Source organism: Diadema antillarum, unplaced genomic scaffold (genome assembly GCF_040938485.1).
Source record: "Diadema antillarum isolate AM-2024a unplaced genomic scaffold, OU_Dant_1.0 scf00000017, whole genome shotgun sequence".
NCBI classification, from domain to species: Eukaryota; Metazoa; Echinodermata; class Echinoidea; order Diadematoida; family Diadematidae; genus Diadema; species Diadema antillarum.
Window position 1 is genome coordinate 5,700,303 of NW_027270906.1, and position 23,066 is coordinate 5,723,368.

The 23,066-nt window shown below is 38.3% G+C and overlaps 1 protein-coding gene across 2 annotated transcripts in view; it reads right to left on the minus strand.

Annotated features, from left to right (window-relative positions):
- Nucleotides 1-14,494: 14,494 nt before the first annotated feature.
- LOC139726876 (alpha-crystallin B chain-like) overlaps nt 14,495-23,066 on the minus strand; it is a 31,107-nt gene continuing 22,535 nt past the window's right edge. For both annotated transcript variants that reach the window (XM_071637880.1, XM_071637873.1), the window contains one exon: nt 14,495-16,703. In XM_071637880.1, the coding sequence (XP_071493981.1) occupies nt 16,446-16,703 (258 nt within the window). In that variant the 3' untranslated portion in view covers nt 14,495-16,445. The remainder of the gene's footprint in view (nt 16,704-23,066) is intronic.

The window sequence follows — 23,066 nt, forward strand, 5'->3', positions numbered from 1 at the left end:
TAACTTTGCTATACTAGGAACTAGGCAGTTGATTTTGGTTTTTTCTTACAGCTAGGACAGGTATAATAATCCAACCCCAAATGCATTATAAATTTCTCAATGATAATTATCTCAAATCAAGTCACAAAAGCTTTAATCATATGACCAAGTCAACTTAACACTATGAGAGCAAATTTATTATAATTCATAATTTTGGTATAACATGGGCTACAAACTTGATTTGAGTCTTTCTCATCCTTCTCATTATTTCAGCTTCATAACGCATGTTTTAGTGTACAGTGTATTAAGAACTATAAATTATATGTGGCTATACAACTCGAAATCTGTGTCAAGTAGTAGCCGCAAGGCAAAGTCTGAAACTAAAGCAGAAATTCATTCCCAAGGACTGTAAATGTACAGTACATGTATTTTGGAATTTAATTAGAGAAATCTGACTCTGGTTGCTTTCTTACAAATGATTATAACATAGGCATATAGTAATAACTCATTGAGATAATGTGTGTGGTTCCTATACAATTTCGTTATTACAGAGTATATTTTCATAAACTTTCACACACAAACACATTACTGTCCATAAGAATAAGATGTAATGAGGCTTGCAGTGATGTAACATCCAATACAAATGTAGGTACAACCTGTACATGTAATGTATTAATCTGATCTAAAAATACAACAAACGGAACAAATTCTCTAAAAATTTCAGATTTTGACTTTCTTTTTATATCATGCCATTTTGTACAGAAAGGATGCATTTCTGAAGGTGGTATCAAGGAATGAAATCAGACTAGTACAAGACCGATGTTAGTACACAAAACAGTCTGTCCAAAGGGGTTTTCCGAGGTATTGTCGTGAACAACATTTCATGAATATTCTTTATCTTTAAGGTATCTACTTAAAACGTATCTTGACTGTAATGCTCTCGGGTCTGGAGAGCAAGATTTTTCTTTTTCCTCTCTTGGGGGCCCTATCCTCTGCCCCCCACCCCCCCCCCCCCCCCCCCCCCCGAGCTCCAAGGAGGTTATCATAGGTATTGAGGCATTGTCATGAACGTATATTCTTCACCTATAAAGATATCCACATACACCATATCTTGCCTATAATGCTTTTGGATCTGGAGCACAAAAGTTTCTCCCATCTTCCCTTGCCCCCCTCGACCACATGCTCAACATGAACAACCTTGGGACCCTACCCACTAAGGATGATCCCAACCAAGTTTGTCTGAAATCTGGACTCCGGTTTGAAGAAGATGGACATGTGTTTTTTCCCCTTGGCCCCCACCACCGAAACTTGGGTCTTTCCATGAACAAACTATATTCTTTATAGGTAAATGTATAGATCTACAAATAACATATTAAGTGCATTGTTTTGGGGTCTGGAGAAGAAGATTTTTAAAGATTACCCCCTTTTTCCCCTTGGGGCTGTCCCCCTGGGCCACATGCTCCACATGAACAACTTTTGGTCCCTACCCCCTAAGAATGATCCCCACCAAGTTTGGTTGATATCTGCCCACCAGTTCTTGAGAAGAAGATGAAAATGTAAAAGTCTATGCACTACGCATGACGAACAAAAAGCAATCGATCGCAATAGCTCACTCAAGCTTTTGGCTCAGTTGAGTTTAAAATAGACACAATGAACATTACCCACTTCACTAGCAGTTGTTAAGACCACATTTTGAAAACAGTACATGGATCGACCAGTTTCTGTCCTAAAAATAGATCTTTTCTTTTTTTCACCAGAAAGCCAGTTTCTGACTAAAGGCAGTTTATTGTGTTACTGATATTTGATCATCTAATATTCAAATTAAATATCAACTAGCACTAATTGACAAAATTTGAAACAGTTAACCAAAATAAACTAACGATTATACCTCAAATGACCTTGTTTTTTTTACTTTTGAGGCTTTGACCCTGTCATGTGACTTCAAAGTGTGTCATAAGGGGAAAGTTACCATAGTGCACCTATTATCCAAGTTTGGTTACGATTGAAGTTCAAAAAAGTTACTGAAACTGTAACAGATGGACACATGGAAGGAAGCATGGATGAACATACAGAATTTGGATTGTTTTGTGTCATCACAATATTTGGTGAATACTGCCAGTTGTTTGGGAAAATAAAATCTTCCCTATAATAAGGTTGTTTTCAGGGCAGCTTGAAGTTTCAAAACAAACTCTTTTCATCGATGAGCCCTGTTCTACTTTTAGTGTTGAAGTGCTGCAGTACGTCCTGGTAACAGCTTCATGTTCAACTACAGATGAGCCTGATGAGGCTGACTCTTCAACAAGAATGTAAGTTCCAACTTCAGAGGAGCATTTAATGTATCTCAAAAGAGGAAAAAGCAAGGATATGTACGTAGGCCTATACACCGATGGTAGCTGTCTCTTCTCGTTGGGCTTCTAATCTGACGTTGGAATTGTGTTCAGTCAGGGGCTTGGTGGGAGCTGCAACTACTCTCTCTCTGCCTGAGTTGATGAGTGGTGTCATAGCTCCTCAAGGTCTCCAAACGATACTCAATGAATCCCGAGATCCTTGTCATACAGGTACTCCTGAAATACAAGAATGCATTGTAGGTCAAAGCTTTTTCTCGAGTCTCAACAAATTTCACTTTGGCACAGAGTTGACTATAACTGATGAAGATCTGATAGCAGTAGAAATACATGTAGTTGCATTCTTATGGAAGAAAACGAGAATAGGTTTATAATAAATGAACGGCGCAACTGGCAAGTTGGAGCTTACGTTACATTACGTTACGTTGGAGTTTACGTACATCCAACCTAAGTCATGGAATCAGACCAATCTGCACACAAAATTTATTAGACATCTATGAACATGTACATCAAAGATTATCAAAAGCCCCCACATTGCCTGTATATTTGCCCAATGATTTAATTAAGACATAGATGCAATTAATTTCCCTGTAAAGGCCATTTTTTTTTTTTCTGGGGGGGGGGCTCATGACCATATCCTGAACAACTTTGGGTCCTTGCCCCCTAACTAAACAAGGATGATCAACTCCTAGTATGGTTGAATTCTGTCCACTATCTCTGGAGAAAAGTTGAAAATGTTCAAGTTTTTAAAAGCTAGATGAATAAGATACCATGTATGTCACTTAAGCTTTCTGCTAAAGAGGGCTAAAAAGTTGTACATCACATAAACTTAGTATAAACTTACATATCCTTGTGCACCTTGTGTGGTGTCTCACAAAGTGGGGTACTGCATCGCAACTGCCTTGGCTTCAACGTGTCTTTTGCTCACTACTTGGGTATCTGAATTTAAAAAGGAAGCAAGAAGAATGTTAATCATATGTTACGAAGCAAATATATAACATCAAAAAATTGACCCTCATTTCAATCTTTTAAGGGGCTGAACTATTTTCATGTTTTTTTTTCTTGGCATTAATTTCTATTGCTATTCAGTACCGCTGTTTCAAGTACATTTATTCATGTGCTTCTTACACCAAATATCAGTTAATACAAATGAAAATTTCATGCAGATGGGTTAAGTGTGGATGTGCACAGTTAGTAGAAAAATACAAGATGTGATTATCCATCGAACTTTATGGCAAATCAATTTCCATTTTTTTTTATTCATCATTATCATAATTATATCATAAGTATTAGGACTGTTATCATTTACATGTGGCCCAATGGGGCTACCAAGAAAATAAGTCAGCGCGGAGTCTTGTAGGTACACTCTGTTTACATGTTTCATACAAGTATATCAGTCTTTATTTTTAAATCTATAACCATCACTTCATTTACAACGTTATACTTACCGGTCCCTTCATTTTTTTTTTTTTTTTTTTTTTTTTTTTTGGGGGGGGGGCACATTTTAGACTGTTATTCTCTATATTTGAGAAGACAAAAACAAAAGTGAACAGGCAAATTAGATGGTGCTATATTGCATGGAAATGTATAGTACAAGACATGACAATGGGAAACTGGTTTTCCAGACCAGTATTCAAACAATTGAACTTACGCTGTACAGTTTTCTGCTTCCATTATCAACAAGAAATATGCTACCATGATCTGGATAAGCAGGTGTCTCCTTGGAGCAGTCAGAACTCCTTTCATCAGCTATTGAAGTATCTCCTCCCCCTTGGAGTGATGTGTGTGTTGAATTCCTGTGCAAATAAGTAAAATTTAAAGGTTTTACAAATCATACAAATTATGGCATGAGGATAATAGGTCCCTCCAGTTTACATTATAAACTTGAAGTGCAAAATCATTTAATATACATATTTGCCATAAGCAACGTTCAGCTCTACTTACACAACTCAAGACTGACCATAACATGGTTTTCACTTCTGTCGATACAGCAAGTACACATTTTTCTTAAATACGAGTACTAACCTCTCAAGGCTTTCATTTTCAGAGAGAAGGACAGCTCCAAAACTGCTCCATGAAGAATAATTAATACTTGAAAATCATTTCTTCAAACAAAACAAAACCAACAAAGCTTTCAGTCTCTTAATGTAGCCTCTTATGTAATTACTGAGACTCTAGAATGTAAAATAAATGTGAATCAATTTCAAACTAGTCTCCCTTCATTAATCATCGTGGAAAACAACAGAATAGCTTACAGCAGGGTTAGTGCAATGGAAGTCCATATCTCAGAGGCTCCTTCGCTGATGTTGGCCCGGTGTTTCCAGCATTCGTCAACCCTGCATTCAATGGCTAGTCGTTGGCCACATCTGTTACATGTACTTCTTCAATCTGGTGATCTGCACCCTCGTGGTGTGACAGAGACTGTACAGCTATCAATCTGTCTTCGTTCTCCAAATGATGACCCCTATAGCGAGTTCCTTTAAATCACCATCACTCCCGAAGAACTGTCATGTTACGTCTTTTAATCTGGAGGAAAGCATGAAAACACAATGTTCAGAAATGGATTTAGAACTCATCTCCACAAGACAATATGCAGTCCGTTTTGTTCACACAAATACTAAGTGTGCATCAATAGAAAAGCTGGAAATTCCTTTTTAGCTACATCGATCAGCATATTTAGAAAGACCCAAAGATGATCTCTGCCAAATTTCAATGCCTAAGGTCACCTGTAACTTTCATAAAAAACAATGTTCAAATATAGTACCCGTTGTCGTCTGCTAAAAAGGGGGAGATCTCCATGATGTGTGAGCACGTTGATCTTCAGCTAGAAGTGTGATGTCACAGTGGACTATTACACTTAACAGTGCATGCATCGTATTTCTTACTTAGATGATTGCCACACATGACGTGGGAGTGCAATAGCACTATGGTATTCTCCCAGCTGTGTGGATGCTCGAATGTGGTGGCAAATAAAAGTCCTTTTTACTACATAGGTCATCACAATTATATAAATCACCAAATTTCACCATTTTTTTTTAATTACCGTATCAATCGAGATCACCTTCTGGCAACACAGTGTCAGTGATTCGACTCAATAGCAATGTAGAGTTTCTAGACGCTTCTAGTCGATTGCATTAACCCTATTTCAACTGAGCTATTGGAGACCAAGTTTTTACGGGGGGGGGGGGGGGGGTCAATTTGACCCCCCCTTCAGATCTCGGCCGCCGATCGCGCGATCGCCGCAAAATTTTGCCTGAAAATAGAGCCGGATGTCAACTACAAGATTACACGGTCATACAATAGAAAAAATGTTGATTTTATATTTTTGAATAAATTAATTATGCAAATTTATGCATGAAATTATATTTTTACATATAACTCCAACAAAAAGACTGAAGGATTGCTAAATTTTTGTGTCAGAGTTCCTCAAGACACATCAATTTTCTTTTAAAAAAATAGCGCAGTCAAAATCAGTTTCTTTTGTTTTTTTTATTGTTTTGTTAATTTTTCATGTATTTTACTGTTTTTTCGATCTTTTGTTTTCCATTGTTTGTTTGTTTTTTTTCCAAAATTTGTTGGAGGCACTTTTTCAAGCTTATCTACATTAGAATTGATTAATTTCAATGGTTAAAAGTTGAAATAATCTAATTTATATCAATTAACCAAAAAAACAAACAAACAAACCACAATTTGCATAGGATTTGCACAGAAATCATGAATTTGAGCTGTTTTCAGGTTGACATGCATATGCAAAACATTGCGTAACTTCAAAACGGTGTACCCGGACGTCGCAAATTTGGTCTCAAAATATGCGGGAGACTTCAATGAAAAAAAGTCATGAAATGACGCGGCAAAATCTTTGCGCGTTGCGGAATCGTGGCGTGAAATGTCGAGAAGGGGGTCAATTTGACCCCCCAGTTAAAATAGGGTTAATTATAGCACAGCTTTATATACGTCGATCTCTAACCGTGGTCTAAACTCGACCAGACGTCTCCCTCTACATACTTTACAGTGATCATCTCTGTGTGCATGATGCTATGCTTGTAGTCCATGTAGAGTTCATACCACTGCACTGTAGGCCTAACGTTAGGTCTATAATACCGCAATGAGAACCGGACCTAGGCCCTAGGATATAGCTTATCCTGGAAAACCGTTCAATGTAGGCCCTAGATGTTTAACAGTGGTCTAGGTTCTGCTTCTACTACGTTCTAGGGCTAAATCGTGATATCGGTCCCCTCTCATTCTGCGTGTGTGTCTCCACTAATGCGCAAAGTCTATGGAGGTTGAAAGAAGTCCCCAGCTATAGCGGTGAAGGGTGAGTGGGGACCTAACCGGAGTTCTAGACTACCTACTAATACTAGTTGGGCCTAACCCGTTAGTAATAGTAGGCCTATTTCGCGTTAATGCTGTTCTAGTTGGAATAGAATAAATTAGTAGGGCCTAACCTACAATTAACGCCAACGGTTGTGAGACTTGTTTAGACTAACGGTTAGACTTTTACAGTTAGACTTAGAGTAAGCCCTACCTCGGTAGAACCCCAACTTAAGTACATGTAGACTAGACCGTGTCTAGTTCTATTAGTTTCTCTAAGATCTTACATTACACCGTTAGTAGTTAACGTTAGGCCTACGACTATTAAACGTTCTGGAGAATTTAGACTCAGAGTTTAGTGTGTCCCAATATTTTCTGAAACGCATAATGTTAACGTTAGAACTTTTAGAACTCTATAGCTCCTGATGATCGATGTATCATGAGAGGCATTTTTTCAACTTCGCTCTATAGGTGCCTACAAAAGTACAAGTAGCCCCCTCACACAGTTACAATGTCAGATGTACAATGTCAATGACGGTTACATTCGTCACTCGTTTTTGTTAATTTTGGAAATCATAACCTGGTCTAGACTCTATTTTGTTTGAAAAATGCGTTTCTAACGTTAAAAAGTTAAAGACTTATGAAATAGTCCGCGAATAGGCCGAGCCCCATCCCAACATGCACAAAGACTCAAAGTATTACTGTAGTATTAGATCCTAACACCTAACAGTTGAGTTTCGGCCTCGGATTCTAGCTGTTGGGTGTTTATGGTAAGGTAACTGCGACCAGCCCCATAGCTAACTGTGTACACTAACGTTACAAGGAGCGTCCCGGGCCCGGGGTTATTCGTAAGGTAACTTAGATGGTCGTTTACGGAGAGGTAGTAGCCCATAATACTGGAAAAACTCAACAAGTTATAATTAGATCGATCTATGGTTTGCTTACCTTCAAAAATGTGAATAATATCTCCGCCCCACTCCATTTGAAGACAGAAATTTTCTCACGTCCATTACATCCAGGCTCTGATTCTCACGATTGCACACGCACGTAAATCCTATGCATGTAATACACGCACAGCACATCGTATACACATGCACACAGAACGTCCACGTACGCACAGGCGACAGACGCGTCGCTCAGGTAAACCTTCCCGCGCCCAAACCAGGGGAAATTGCGGCTGGTGATTGGCTTAAAGTAAACACATGACAGGGGAATTCTCAATTTCTATTGGCCTAACCAAATGACATTCAAATATGTATTCACTGGAATTCACCCTAGTTCTGCCAGCTTGACTTACTAGTTCACGGTAGTTCCTTCAGTTTTACTAACATGCGCTGTTTTCGTAAGATCAACGAGTTTATGATAGTTTCTCCACTTCGACTAGCTTTACACTAGTTCCTCCACTTTGACTAATTCTTGGCGTATACACTGCAAACTAGTACAGCATACAATTTTATGCTAGTCAGACTTGATTGACTAGCTTTGGGTTAGTAAACCATGGCCTGATTTAATCCAGCAGAGCATTACTAGCTGCATTGCTGCATTTTACTATCATCATGTTCGTATAGCAATTTTTACTAACCGTGCTCGACTAGTTTAATGCTAGTCAGGCCAGGAATTGACCCATTTAGGTTGTGTGTGCAATGAGCTAGTAAAGGATGTGGGTGGGGGATCCCTTTCCACGGGAGGGCGTTTTGCATTTCTATGATCGTCATTAACCGGCCAATAGTGCACCCTTGGTGTTATATTGATTGTCCATCCTCAAAGAGTAGATAATTCGTAGTCTCAGTATCCCCATCCACTCCAACACGAGGGAGCTTTTATACTTGAATTGAAATGGAAATAATTATATCATTTACACACATTTGGTGGAATATTTGGGAATTGTTAATCGAAAGGGTATTTGATTTATATTGGGGAAGTGAGCGGTGGAAGGGTTAGGAAGGGCAAATTACCCTCCAACATGAGGGAATTAACTTTTGCATTTTGTAAGTAAAAGATCTAGTGCACACTTTTCGATGACATATTTGGAAATTTGTTAATCTCAAAAGTGTACAAAGTCTATGGAAAGAGGCCGAGCGAGGGACGTTTAGCATTTTTATGATTGCAATTCAACGACAAAGTGCATATACTTCAGGTTGAATATTTGGAAAATAATGATTGTACAGGCCATCCCCTTCCCCAAGGGGGGGGGGGGGGGGGGAGCATCCAAGCCAACCTATACCCGTGTTGTGCACATTTAAGGGAAAGATTCCATTGGACCTTCTGAGTTGTTGAATCTCGAACATTATCTTAAATTTCTTTGTCTCTTGAAACAGGCTAAAAACAGCAATTTTTGATAAACAAACGGCGGCCATTTGGGGCAACATTTGGTTTTCGCAAAGAACTCTGGTGGTTTCATTTGTACTTATACGTGCTTCATGATCTCTGAATAAGTATTTCGTTGCGTTCCTTATGTCTCAAAATATATATTTATACATTTAAGTGCGTATCGCGGTTACCTAGTTGCAGGGTTATGAGAAAAACAGGAAATGGCAGCCATTTGAACACCATTTTGGATTTCTCAAAGTGCTTAAGTGCTTTATTTGTGTTTCAAAATCTCTGAATAAGTATTATATTTGGTTCCTTGTGACTCACGACATATATATTTCGACATTCCAAGTGTGTACAGTTGAAATCTACTTGCAAAATTTTGATCCAAAAAAAAAATCAGGAAATGGCGGCCATTTTGGACGCCATCTTGGATTACGGTACGTGCGTGCTTCAACAACTCTTAGTATGTATTTTATCGAGTTCCTCATCCTTCAAAACATATATTTAGACATTAAAATTTTGTATTTGGGTTACCTGGCTGAAAAGTTATAAGAATCTCTGAAAATGGCGGCCATTTTGGACGCCATCTTGGATTTCGGTATTTGCGTGCATCAACATCTCTAAATATGTATCTTATTGAGTTCTTCATGCTTCAAAACATAAATTTAGACATTAAAATTTTGTATTTGGGTTCTCTGGTTGAAAAGTTATAAGAATTTCTAGAAATGGCGGCCATTTTGGACGCCATCTTGGATTGCAGAAAACGCTCGAAGAGAATTTATGAGGACTTTTAGTATGTTATTCTAGACATTTTTCTGGACCTATCCTGAAAAAATCAGCTTCTTACCAAAAATGTTCAGGTTAAAACTAATACTCTTGGACTAATACTCGAGCAGGATTCGAACCTACGACCTCCTGATTACCGGTCAGGCGTCACCTTCAATAGACCACCGAGCTAAGGAGGAGGTCAGGAGTAATCAGGAGGTCGTAAGGATTAGAACCAACATTTGTTGTCGGGCGAAAGCTCGGTGGTCCAGTGAAGATAACGCCTGTCCGGTAATCAAGAGGTCGTAGGTTCGAATCTTGCTCGAGTATGTACGCCCATGATTTTTTTCTTTTAATATCATGGCTACTACTAAAACACTGATCAATTCAGTGCTTATTTACGCCGATGCAGGGCAATTCGTCAATCAGTTGCAATGACGACGGAAGAATTTCATGAATTTGAAAACTTGAGTTATATAGGTAAAAAATTATACTGCTTAACAGTGTTTGGATGAAACAAAAAGTCACATAGAAATACACGTTTAAATGTTCTCACCTTTTCAAAAAATAAATAACATGACGTTAATTTGAATGAAAATGTTTTGAATTTGACTGCCCATTCGCGAAATTGAATGACTCAATTATCCTTTTCGGCGAGTGATAAACGTGGAGTACCAACCAATTTGAATGCCCATTTTACGAATTCGAAAGCTACATGTGCCAATTTCAATGAGCGAAATGCTAAATTGAACGCAAAAATTCAAATTCAATTCAAATTCAAAGACAGTCATGCTCTTTCGTGGGCTCGTCAGTTTGTTTGTTTGTTTTTTCTCAGAGCATTTATAATTTAACAATAACAAGATTAGTTTTGAACTGTATAGGCCCTGCATGCTTTAAATTCGTTAAATTACCTCTTATTTTTTTATCGTATAGTCAACTACAATATCATTGTGTAGTCAAGATCATTCTTAATTTTGGTATATACATATTAGTTTATGTTGTGTTATGTTATGTTATGTTATGTTATGTTATGTTATGTTATGTTATGTTATGTTATGTTATGTTATGTTATGTTATGTTATGCTATGTTATGTTATGTTATGTTACTAGTATGTTATGTTATGTGACTAGAGTGACCTCAGGGATCTCTCCAAAATATTCGAGTGATCCCTGAGGTCACTCCAAAATGAGTGAAAATGAAGAGAATTCACTCCAATTTCACTCTAAATTCACTCTTTTTTGTATTCACTCCTTCAAGAGTAAATATTTTCACTCGATTTTTTTTAGAGAGTAGAATAGGTTAGGTGGAAGGAGAAAATGGAATAAACTTGACTTGTATTGAACCGAGGAGGTAATGAAACCTCTTCTTTGCTTCCACCAAGGGTCCTCAGTGAACTCAATAAAACCAAGAAGGTTCGAGAAAGGAAATATCACACACCTTCTTGGTAAAAACCAAGGAGATTCTACAGAGATTGAGTTGGAGTTGGCCATGATAGTTATTCAAACAATTGTGAGTTTTTTAAAGGGATGCACAAAAGAGTTATTTCGATGCATTTATGTGCCTTTGGTGATCGAGGCTCGGTGCAATCTCTGAAGGTGTTTCAGTCTGAAAGCTAGCATATACTCTGGTCTCTAGGATGTATTTTGCTCCTTTATATATTTGAAATGAAGTGAAATTCTACGTAACAATGTGAAGCATATAAAACAAAAGTCAACCCAGGAAATATGCGCAAAAGTGTATATCTGGGCCATACATGTATAAAGTGAGAGTATACGTGTATTCGAAACTGCTATTTTACCCTCCTGGAAATGTCCGACTATTATGATATCTAACAAAAAAAAAATAAGTTACAGCTGAGATATGGCATTTTCCGCAAAAGTTACACCTTAGTAACCTTTGACCTAAATCTGAGTCTCCAACTTTAATATATAGGCCTATATAAAAGAGCACACTGATCTGATCTCAATGTCTGAAGCATTAAGTGATATCTTTCCTTTTTTCCTGGGTATTTCATAAACGATAACCCCAGTTTGGAATTGATGGAGTTACAGTAGGAAAACAGAATGCCGCCCTCACCTTGCAGGGCGGAGGCATGCACGGGCAGAAATGATACATGTATTGTATTTCAGTCAATCGACAGTAGGAACTATAATAACACACAGTAGCATCAGTTACTATAATTTTTATTCCGATAATCTTTTTTTTTATTGTACGTGTGTCATTTTAGTCTTTCAATTTTTAGCAGAATATGGGGAGGATGTATTAATTAAACAACACAAAAACAAAACCATGTCTTTCTTTGTGTGTGTGTGTGTGAAGGGGGTGTTGGTGGGGCTCACTGACAGAGATGGAAATTGAATTTTCTCTTTATATATTTCTTATATTGCAGTCCATTGTGACTTCATGAAGCGTAGTAGTTTGCTTATCCGGCGATTACGGCACCGAAATTTTTTGTAAAGTCATAACATACAGCCGATTGTCCCAATCTTTTTCAGTGATGTGTTTCATCAATATTGCTGTTTTCAGTCAGTCAAAACATCCAAATTTGCCTGTGGTTTCTCTCAAAAATTGAATATCAAAATGCTCTATAACGCACACACATGACTTCTGTTCTGAAATTGGACAGTAATTTTTTTTTTCTGTTAGCTCATACTAAACTCAGAGGTCGTGAAAATGAGAAATACACGTGATGTCGATTCAGACATGAAATTAAAGTCCCCCTTAATTCGAAACAAAATGTGATGTTCAATCTTCAAATGGCAAAGTGTGCATTGTTCATTTTCTTTTCGCTATAATACCATTCGTGCATATAATTTGCATGTATATTGTGTTCAATGATCCGTCCTTCCCAACTAGATGAAATTAGAATTGACACTTAATATATTCCACTTTGTACCATGTATTCTTTTCTTGATGGAATTGAATTGAATGAAGTGTAATTTACCAAGGGAGTTCCCCAAGCGAACCACATCTAACCCTGGTGATAGATATGTATATATATATATATATATATATATATATATATATATATATATATTGTAGTTGTTCCGCGTATTGGCAGTACTAGAAATAGCAATAATAAAGTCATAATAAAATCACAACAGATGAATGCAGGGAATGCATTGATAGCCAATCTTGATTTAATGAATAATCCGAATTTTCGAGGAACCTTCCTCTTCTTCAGGGATGACTGTCTTCCGCTATATATATATATATATATATATATATATATATATATATATATATACATATTTGAAATAAATGTATAGGGTGTGATTTACGTCAGTATTCATGTAGGACTCCAGTAAGGACAGTATGCATTGTGCATCTGTTTGGGAGGTATCGCCATCTTGAGAGTTCTCTTAAATCATTAGTTGTCTTCTTTCCTTCTCTGTTTCCTCCTGCTGTTATAGTTGATACCGCTTTGCCGATTATTTCTAGTCAACTGTGTCGAACCACAATTAGCCTTTTGTCAAGGCCCTCTCGCTTCGCTCGCCCAGCCGAGCGCGCCAGCGCGAGGTCCTTTTGAGATCTGCTTCACACATTATTATTCATGACACGTGGTTCCGGTCAACCAATGGAATGGCGCGCTCCCCGAATCCTCAGTCTTGGTGTTGTCATGCCTGTTCGCATGCATCACTGACCACCCGCAGAGGTCTGCCACAGAACTCTACACACTCTGTGTGTGTAAAGTTCTGTGAGGTCTGCGGCGTGCATTCCCTCCATTCAAATCGGATTCGAGCAGACAGACACGCTGATTGGTCGACTTTTGCTCAGTCGGTAATTCAAAGGGCTAACAAAAGGACGCGAAGCAGATCTCAAAAGGCCCTCGCGCAACCCCACTCAGCTGGGCTCTCTTCACCATACAGCGAGAGGGCCTTGACAAAAGGCTAAACCACAATGGGTTGACATCATTCGCTTGTGTTCTAGAATGGGCATATAGACGGACCACTTCACCGCTTACCTATATAAAGCGCTTTGATGAAGCTATAGCTATCTTTGACTACTATCTGTAGTCATAGATAGCCATAGCCATATATATAGCGTGTATAGCCTCACAATATTATGTTTGTTTGTCAAAACATTAAAATTCATGCAAGAGAGCTTCTTTACGCCCAAAAGCAGATCACCTATGTTTTAACAAGACACGCGTTTTATTACACTGTTGTCCAACATCTGCCAGGTAGAAGAAAGAGAAGTTACAGCGTATGTCATTGTTTTAAGCATGCTGCGTGATTTTATTTTGTTAGAAAACAACATAAACCTAGGAAAGGTTCAAATAAATAACTACATTGCATAAATACAGGAAAATATCTACATACAAAACAAAAGCTTTACAATCTTCTACGTATGGTAAGTTACTTTTTTTTTTTTTTTGGTATAAAAGCATTGTTCCGGAGCAATTAATTCGTAAAATCGAAAGATGGTAATATAATTAGCGTTTTAAAGTCTGTAAATTACCATTTCCGGAAATCCCAAGGAAATCTAAATCACCTGCCTGATCTTTCTGCGCCCTGTTCGTGTGGACTTTGTATAGAATTGCTGATGTAGATCATCAAACGTTGTTTTTTCAATTGCGGAAAAACCGAAAAAGCACACTTATGTATGATTTTTCTGGAATATGGAAATACAATTGATTGTATTAAATGGAAAAAAGAAATTCATTTGATTAATCCCATGTTATTCTTTGCACGTCGTATATGGTCTTTCAGTCATCCTAACTGTCCAAAGTATTATATATGAATAGATAATAATGATAAGCATAATAAAAAATGGCACCACTATGAATGCCTATTTCAGTAAGCCGGCGTTTACTTTATACGATCTATTCGTTATCAACGTTCAGAAACAAAAATACCTCTAAGCATCAATTTATTTAATAAGCCTTCCTGTTCGCACATACCTCAAAAGAAACATATCATATAAAATATCCTCAATCATATACGTATAAGTCAAGTATAGTTATGTTAACGTGTTTATTGTTGTAACGTGACGTCAGTGTATGTTGTTGTCATGTCAACAACGCCGCCCGCTCTCCATCTGTGGAAGACTTTTATGATGCCGTGATACATGCGTGTTTCGCATTAAAAAACACTCAGCTTGGGTGTGGTCTTTGAACTTGTTGAACGAGAAATGAAGAACAAGAACGCGAGGCGCTATATCAAAACAAGATGATATAAACAAAATGTTTGTTTTCCAACTAGACAAAGAAAAGCTTTAAGATCGACAAACAAACATACATACAAAAAATAAATGTCGCAGAAGAACCCTCGACGGTACACGCATTCGTGAAGTGGATTTTCGAAGAGGGGGTCTTTTGGTTGTTTTGTTTTTTCCTACTCTCTTCCCAATGGATAAGGTTCGGGATCGTTGCTCGCATGATGTAGTTCATAGGCCAGTAGTAATACAAGAGACATCACTTTACAGTGTCAGCATACAGAGCAGGGCAAAAACATCGACAACTATTAAAACCATCTCTAGATATTATACTCTTCGACACAAAAGAAGAAATCATACGATATCACCATTGTTTTCGAGCTCCTGTGATGTCGTTCATAACAATCTTAATGCTTAGCTGTAGCTGCTAGGCAGGTTAAGTCAGGTAGCCCTTTATCCCATTACTTCAACAACAACACTAACAACAAAAGTAGTGGTACTGAATAGCAGTGATCACGATACTTGGTTCTATATTCAGCTCATCTTTTGCTCTTTCGTCCGATAATTAAACATTATCATGTTGCAGCAAAACAGAAAATATTTTACAAACTCGACTAATATAACGTTATCTTTGTTACCAAACGAAAACATTACACAATTTGTAGGTCGCCCTTCTATCTAGCAATGTTGAAGAGAACTATTTGGTTTGACGCTGGCATTATTGATCTACAACCACTTTTGAATATTTGTAAAATGTACGTTATCAAGCTTGAGAAAAGGACAAAAAAAGCGATCGACTTCGAAGATAATAAATGTATATTCCTTCTCTTCACGATCAAGCCCTTACATGTAGTAAAGAGTTTTTGTTGTAATATGACCTCAACTTTTAGAACTTTTTTTTCTCATCCTCGCAAAATCAATCATAACACAGAAGAACTATAACTCATGTGACGAAGAAAAATTACCAACGAGCTGTTTTTATGACCCTGCTGTACCAATCGCGGTCTGTGCATATTTTGTTAAACAGGGGATCAAAATGGTTTCAAGTTTTCTGCATGCTTTTTTCACTTGTGAAAGATCACTATGCAAATACTGGATAGTGTTGAATTTATATCAGTCAGTGCTAATAAAATGATTTCGATCACGTGACCAGGTGAGACAAAGAGACAATCGTAATATTTCTGACAGAGATTTCGCTTTGAAATGGGGAGAGATCCATACAATGGACAATCAAATACGTCTTGCAGAAAAACGTTTGCTTTCACAAGGCAGATATTCATATCTTATGCCACATAAAGACGATTGATAAGGATATGTGAGCACGAATATTGCCAAGTATCGGTTACTAATTATTCGATAACTGATTGTTTCTATTCAAACCACAATGTGTCGGTGATTGGTCGGCCCTATATCCTTTTGACAAAGCTGAGGGGCTGAACATGCTACAAGGAAACGACTGGAACTTAATAGACAGTATAGTATCGGCTGACAGTCTCTTTGTTACAGTCGTTTCTTTGTTTAGCCGCCAAGTCTACCATAAAAACAATAAAGAGCATCGTTGCTTTGGTGACTGTCTATTTCCCTCCCTTGGCACCACCGCTAATGGCAGGCTTGCTTTCCACGCTGATCGGGATCTTCTGGTTCTTCGGTTTCGGGGCTGCCCGCGGGGCCTGCACAGCTAACACGCCGTCTTGACCAAGAGACGAGGTCACTGTCGTCGGGTCGACGTCGGGCGGGAGCGTGTACCGCCGCGTGAACTCGCGCGAAATTTTGCCGTGATCGTCCTGCTTTTCCTCGTGCTTACCGTGGACGGTCAGCTCAGTGTCGACGATCTGCGAGACAGAAATTGAGAGAGATGGCGAATCGAATAAAATAAGTGAAGGTTTACCAATGAAAATAATTTTTCGGAGATCCTTTGAGACAAACGATGCATTAAAGTTCTCTATGTTGCACACAAGCAAAAAGACAGGACATAAACGCGGATATTTGATTTTTTTTTAATCTGTGACAAATGATTGTAATAAAACACAACTCCTAAAGATCGAATGAAATTTGGAATAAACTCAGAAGAGAATTGCTATCTGTATTAAAGGAAAAGTTAAAAGATGAAAAAGAAAATCCTTGTGATTCATTATCAGATAAAAGAAGGTTATCAAACATGCTTCCATCATAAGAAGACCGATTTTTATATTTGATTTTACAAAGAAATCTTATTTTACTAACAAAACAAAGAAATGTTTATACTACAAAGAAATATTGCAATTGTATTTTTTTACTGGAAAATATAAAGTATCCTAATCACACTGAGAAATACACAAATCACACAATAATGAACAAAGGAAAAAGCAGGTGACCGCCATCTTAAACGGGAGCCTGATTTTGATGGCGGCCTTTTGACTTTCACATGTAATGTAATAGAAATCTTGACTACAGAGAAAAGAGACTGCATAACCAGCATTTAGTTCATGCTTTATACTGCCATTATTACAAACATTTTACAGATAACTTCATTGGAGGCGTAGAAAAACATTTTCTTTTACAATTTCCTATTGATATTATGGTCTTGAGAGCAAGCGTAAAAGAAGAAACTAATACAGTGTGGAGATACTTTCAGTTTGGAATATGTATTCTCTATTTCATATTTGATTGAAATGCCCCCCCCCCCCCCGAAAAAAAAAATGGCATGATTAAGAAAAAAAAACCGTGAGGTTGGCGGTAAACGTCTTTTTTGCTCAGATTGTTGGCATGTAGTCGTCCCAGTTAAATTACGTTTTGTGTTCTTCTATTTATATTTCTGGGCCAGAGGGCAGGAGTCTGACCTCTGTCACATTTTGCTGCCCACTCCTATACACACCTGAACCCAGCCTTGATCGACACTCCATTGCTTTCTATTTGATTTTCGTTGCCAAGATACAAGAGCAAGCGCCTTTGCTGTTCCTCTCGCAGATGTGTTGCTTCTAAAAACAGTTCACCTAACACCGAGTAATTCTTTGTCGCATACTGTTGACGTAGCCCTGAACGCTTTCACAGCCGGTCTACTGACAGTGCGTCATAATTATATCGTGAGATATTTAACATCACTGCCTTAAATAATTACTTGTAAGAAAAAAAAAAGGTGGCAAAAAAGTGATAAACATTGCTTCTCAGAAAACTCGTTGAAAAAGAAGCGCAAGCATTTCCGGGGATTACGTCTCGGTGATGTTTATAATATTGAGCTTGTCTGTATTGGATCACCAGACCGGATGGCTTTCTGGTTTAGTTCAGGCATCGGTAATGGCAATAACACCTGTCGCTTCTCGTCAAGTCTACATCGGCCGATTAATTAGAAAGGACGATGGAACACATCAGGTGTAATCCACAAACGTCCTCGGTATAGATGCGGTGAACAGCTAATGAGCGCTTGAATGAAGACCCACAGTGGGTGAGGGGTGTTGATGCAGTCCCTATCTCTGGCTGTAAGCCACTTGGGATAATAATGTAGGCATTCACTGATTCACCCTTCTACCCAGACTAGTGTCTTAATGATGCCAACGGCACGTATCCGAGTCAGCAGACTCTATATCCACGCCTAGATAGCTATTTATCTGGGGTCATCACACATTATAGTCCGGGAGCCAGCGGGGGTCAGCCTAGCTGAAAAGGTTACCAATTTTTACGTATACAGCAATTTAATACATATGCCCCTGAGTATGGAAATGCACGTCTGGCTGGTCATCGGTGGTGGGTGTGGCCAGGAGGGCCAAAAAAAGGACCCCTCAAAATTAGGCTAGCCTAGCTGGAAAAGTAACCCCATGAAAACAACTGGAACTTGTTCGTTACACTTACAGGATAAATGAATGACCATTGCCAGACGTTTTAAGTGGTGGGGGGTAGCCGCCAGACGCTCTTAAAGGCCCCACTCCAGCTAGGCTAGCCTAGCTGAAAAAGTAACCTCATGAAAACCACTGGAACTTGTTCGTTACACTTACAGGATAAATGAATGACCATTGCCAGACGTTTTAAGTGGTGGGGGGTAGCCGCCAGACGCCCTTAAAGACCCAAATTTTTCCAGCTAGGCTAGCCTAGCTGAAAAAGTAACCTCGTGAAACCCACTGGAACTTGTTCGTTACACTTACAGGATAAATGAATGACCATTGCCAGACGTTTTAAGTGGTGGGGGGTAGCCGCCAGACGCCCTTAAAGACCCAACTTTTTCCAGCTAGGCTAGCCTAGCTGAAAAAGTAACCTAATGAAACCCACTGGAACTTGTTCGTTACACTTACAGGATAAATGAATGACCATTGCCAGACGTTTTAAGTGGTGGGGGGTAGCCGCCAGACGCCCTTAAAGACCCAACTTTTTCCAGCCAGGCTAGCCTAGCTGAAAATATGACCTAATGAAACCCACTGGAACTTGTTATTTACACTTACAGGATATATGCATGGCCGCGTTGCCAGACGTTTTAAGAAGTGGGGGGGGGGGGGGTAGCCGCCAGATGCCCTCAAAGACCCAATTTTACCAGCTAGACTATAGCCCTGGCTGGAAAAGTAACCTCCTGAAAACCACTGGAACTTGTTCTATGTTTGTATCTCACCTGATAAACACTGTCGACATAGTATTCTGGTGTTCTTTCAATAACTTTCCACACTTTTGAGCTATTATGACCACCAAATTCACTCCTCAGATCATCTAATGATTGCTGCCAAGTGTTAATATTGGTGAAGTCCGACTACGTCAAAGGTCAAAAAGTCAATGAACTAGGCCTATGCCATTTGAAAATCTCTGTAATCACAAAGTCGATACGTGGACGAGACATCACTTTCCTTTTGCCTTGTTAGATGGTGAATATTAATTGTAAGCTTCCGTTTCTAATTCATACAGCACCAGCATACATGTCTGAGAATAGCGGTAAAGAAGATTAGAGTCTTTGGCAACAAGTGCAAAATTAAATTCTGTGCCTTATTTGCTAAACAAACGTGGTATAGTGATAGGAGAACAACGACCTGTTAGGCAATATGGCGGACCAATAGCTCTATATTATTAGTGTTATAGAATAAATGACAATGATGCAGTTCTGAAGCATACTTTTCATTAGATGCTTTTGCAATGACTCAATGTATACTTTTAATCGAACTAAGTATATATCCATGACTTGCTCATGAATTACGGCAGAACGATTCGGTGAGGAAAGTTTTCTGTCATGTCATTACGGAAGAAGTGAACGTGTCAATATTTTGGTATTTGTTCCATAATCATTTCTGAAGTGGTTAATGTATTTTCCTAAAACATTCTTTCTTTTATACAATACCTACGTTGCATCCAAATGCCTATTCGTTGAAAAAATGCGGGCCATGTATTCAAAGGTCAAAGATCATAGGTTAATGGAAGTAGGGCATACATTGTAGAACATTTCACTAAGTTGTTGTTGTTGCTGTTGTTGTTGTTGGTTGTTTGTTTGTTTTTTTTTGGGGGGGGGCATGATTCAAAGTGTCCTAAAACCTTGTATAATACATGTATTTAGTTTTGTAGTCACGACTCTTGCTATGTATGATGCCAAACTCTTCCCGCTCATACAAATGCAGCCGTTTCAGGGAAATTATGATAATGATTGGTAATGCTGAAGTGGTTCATAACATTCCATTGATACTATGTATAGAACAGAAAGTGAATTTGACAATGGTATATGATATCCGCAGTCTACTCTTTGACAGGTTCTATCATCCGATTAATAATGTATAAATTGAATATACAGTAGTCCCCTATTCAGTAACTACAGGTTAAGTTAGATAAGCTGCATTCATTTTGCACGCGACCATGGCGTTATAGCCAAAGATGATTGAATTCTGTAAATCTCTGTGTGCCTGCACAGGATTGGAAAACGAAACAACTTTCTGTGTATAGAACAACGAAACAGAAACTGGTGCATGCATTATTCTCAGTCACTTTGTTATGCATAATGATGGTTTGCTCATTGCAGTTCCGGAATCTCAGCTCGAGGGACTCGAATTGATCCCAAATCAGTCGGCATGCGTGTATCACCCAAAACAATATCTGAACACAATTATAACTGCAGTCCTCCATAGTCTCTATTGGTTGCCGATAAGGGCTGGTATCAAGTTTGATTTTCATATTATTTACAGTACCTTGTATTTAAATGTTTTCATCGAAATGCCCGTATACGGTATGCGTATCTCAGTTAACTCTTTAAACCATAGTTGTAATCTACGTGCCAAGAATCTCATGTTTTCAATAAGCGTGAACTCCAAGACATGTCGTGATAAGGACTTTAAGACAATTGGCATCGTCATTATAAAACGAATTCCCCTTTTACAAGACACGTTTTAGATTTTAGATAGAAATATGGATTCGTTTGAATGCATACAAACAGCTTCTTAAATCCTCTTACATTTTGTTTTTAAGAAATGGTGTATACTTTAGAAGTGTACAGAAGCATGCTCTTGTTTTAGAGGCTTTGAGTACTGGTAAGAAGCATATGTTATTCTTATAGATTATGTGAATAAGTACGCATTCAAGAACGTTTTGAATAAAACGTATCCAGACAACTGCATATATCATATTTTCACCTCTTCCTTCATGCAGATGTATACTCTTGCCGAGAAGGTTAACTATTTGATAGATATAATGCTCACCTTATTGAAAAGGTAATTGGGTAAATTTTTGGTTTCAGTATATTATTCAAACACAACTAAGTTAACTTTTACATTAACATTTTCACAACTCACAAATTCCACACGCACACACATTTCATGATTCACAAGATCCAAGTTACACTAATCCTATTTACTTTGCAGAGTGCAACAACAACATAAGTTATATACTGAGCAAATAGGCTTACATCAGTTCGCACTATTCAAGGTTTAGAGTAGTTAAGGAAATAAATCGTACCCGATTATGTGATGCTAAGTTGCACCATGAGATGATGGGCAATATTGCCCCTATAAAGGAGCAGGCAGTGACACTGACTTGCTCCTTTAAAGGAGCAATTTTGCAGTAGTCATGGAGCAAATAAGCACCACATAGGTGCAACATCATACCAATAAGGCATAAGATTGCATCCTCAAGAGAGGGTACATTCTTGCATCCTTCGGGCATAAAGTTGCACCTAAAGGTACGAGGTGGCGCCTTTTTCAAGGGGGCAAAGTTGCTCCCGAGGGTGTAGCTTTCACCCTTTCTTGCGGGTACAAAGTAGCACCCAAAGTTCCAAGATTGCACCCTCAAAACAAGGCACAATCTTGGAACTTTGGGTGTTTCTTTGCACCCTCACGAAAGGATGTAAAGTTGCACCAAGATGTAAAGGCTATAAACACGGGGTGCAAAGGTGCGCCGAAAGGTAAAGGGTGCAAGATCGCACCCTCAAGAAAGGTGCAACTTAGCACCACTTAGTGTGGGTGGAAAGATGCACCCTCAAGAAGAGGTGCAATCTAGCACCACTTAGTGTGGGTGGAAAGATGTACCCAAGGGAACATTTTCGCACCCTCAATAAAGGGTTCAACTTTACACCCTCTCTGCAGTATTATTTTATACACACGTGAATTCCTTGTTCCTGTGAGCTACGTTTAATATGAGCGTGACCCAGTATTAGACACGTGTCAAGCCTTTGCAGACACAGATTTTTTTCTTCATATTGTTTAAAGGTCATTTAAAACAAATTTAAATATATATTTATTTCTTTTAAGTTAAGAGGAGCAAATGTGGAGATCATGACCTGTGATACATGTTACGGGAAGTCTATATTTTTATGTGTACTCGGTTTTTTTTTCAACTACAAGGAATTACCTATGAGCTAATTGGATAAAGAAGCTGAGCATTCTTTTTTTTTTCATCAGTTAATGTCAGTGCTGGTGTATTGTTCTTGAAAAGTTGGCGTCTAAATGTCCTCCAAACCAAGTACTTACTGTATAAAATTATGATCCTGTGAGTTACGTTTCTTATGAGCATGACAGATCTGTAGACACGTGTCATAGTGGTTACAAACACTAAGTTTCCTTTGCTTTCATCGTTATCAAGAAGCGATTTTGAACAATTTCAGATGTTCTGGTTTTTTCAATTTCGTTACGAGAAGGCAATAATGATGTCATGTAAAACATGTAAAGGAAAGTTGATAGTTTGGTTATTTTATCATTACTCATCTTCGTCTTCTCAACAAGAAGATGATACACATGAGCTCATTTGCTAAAGAAGTTGAAGGATGTTTA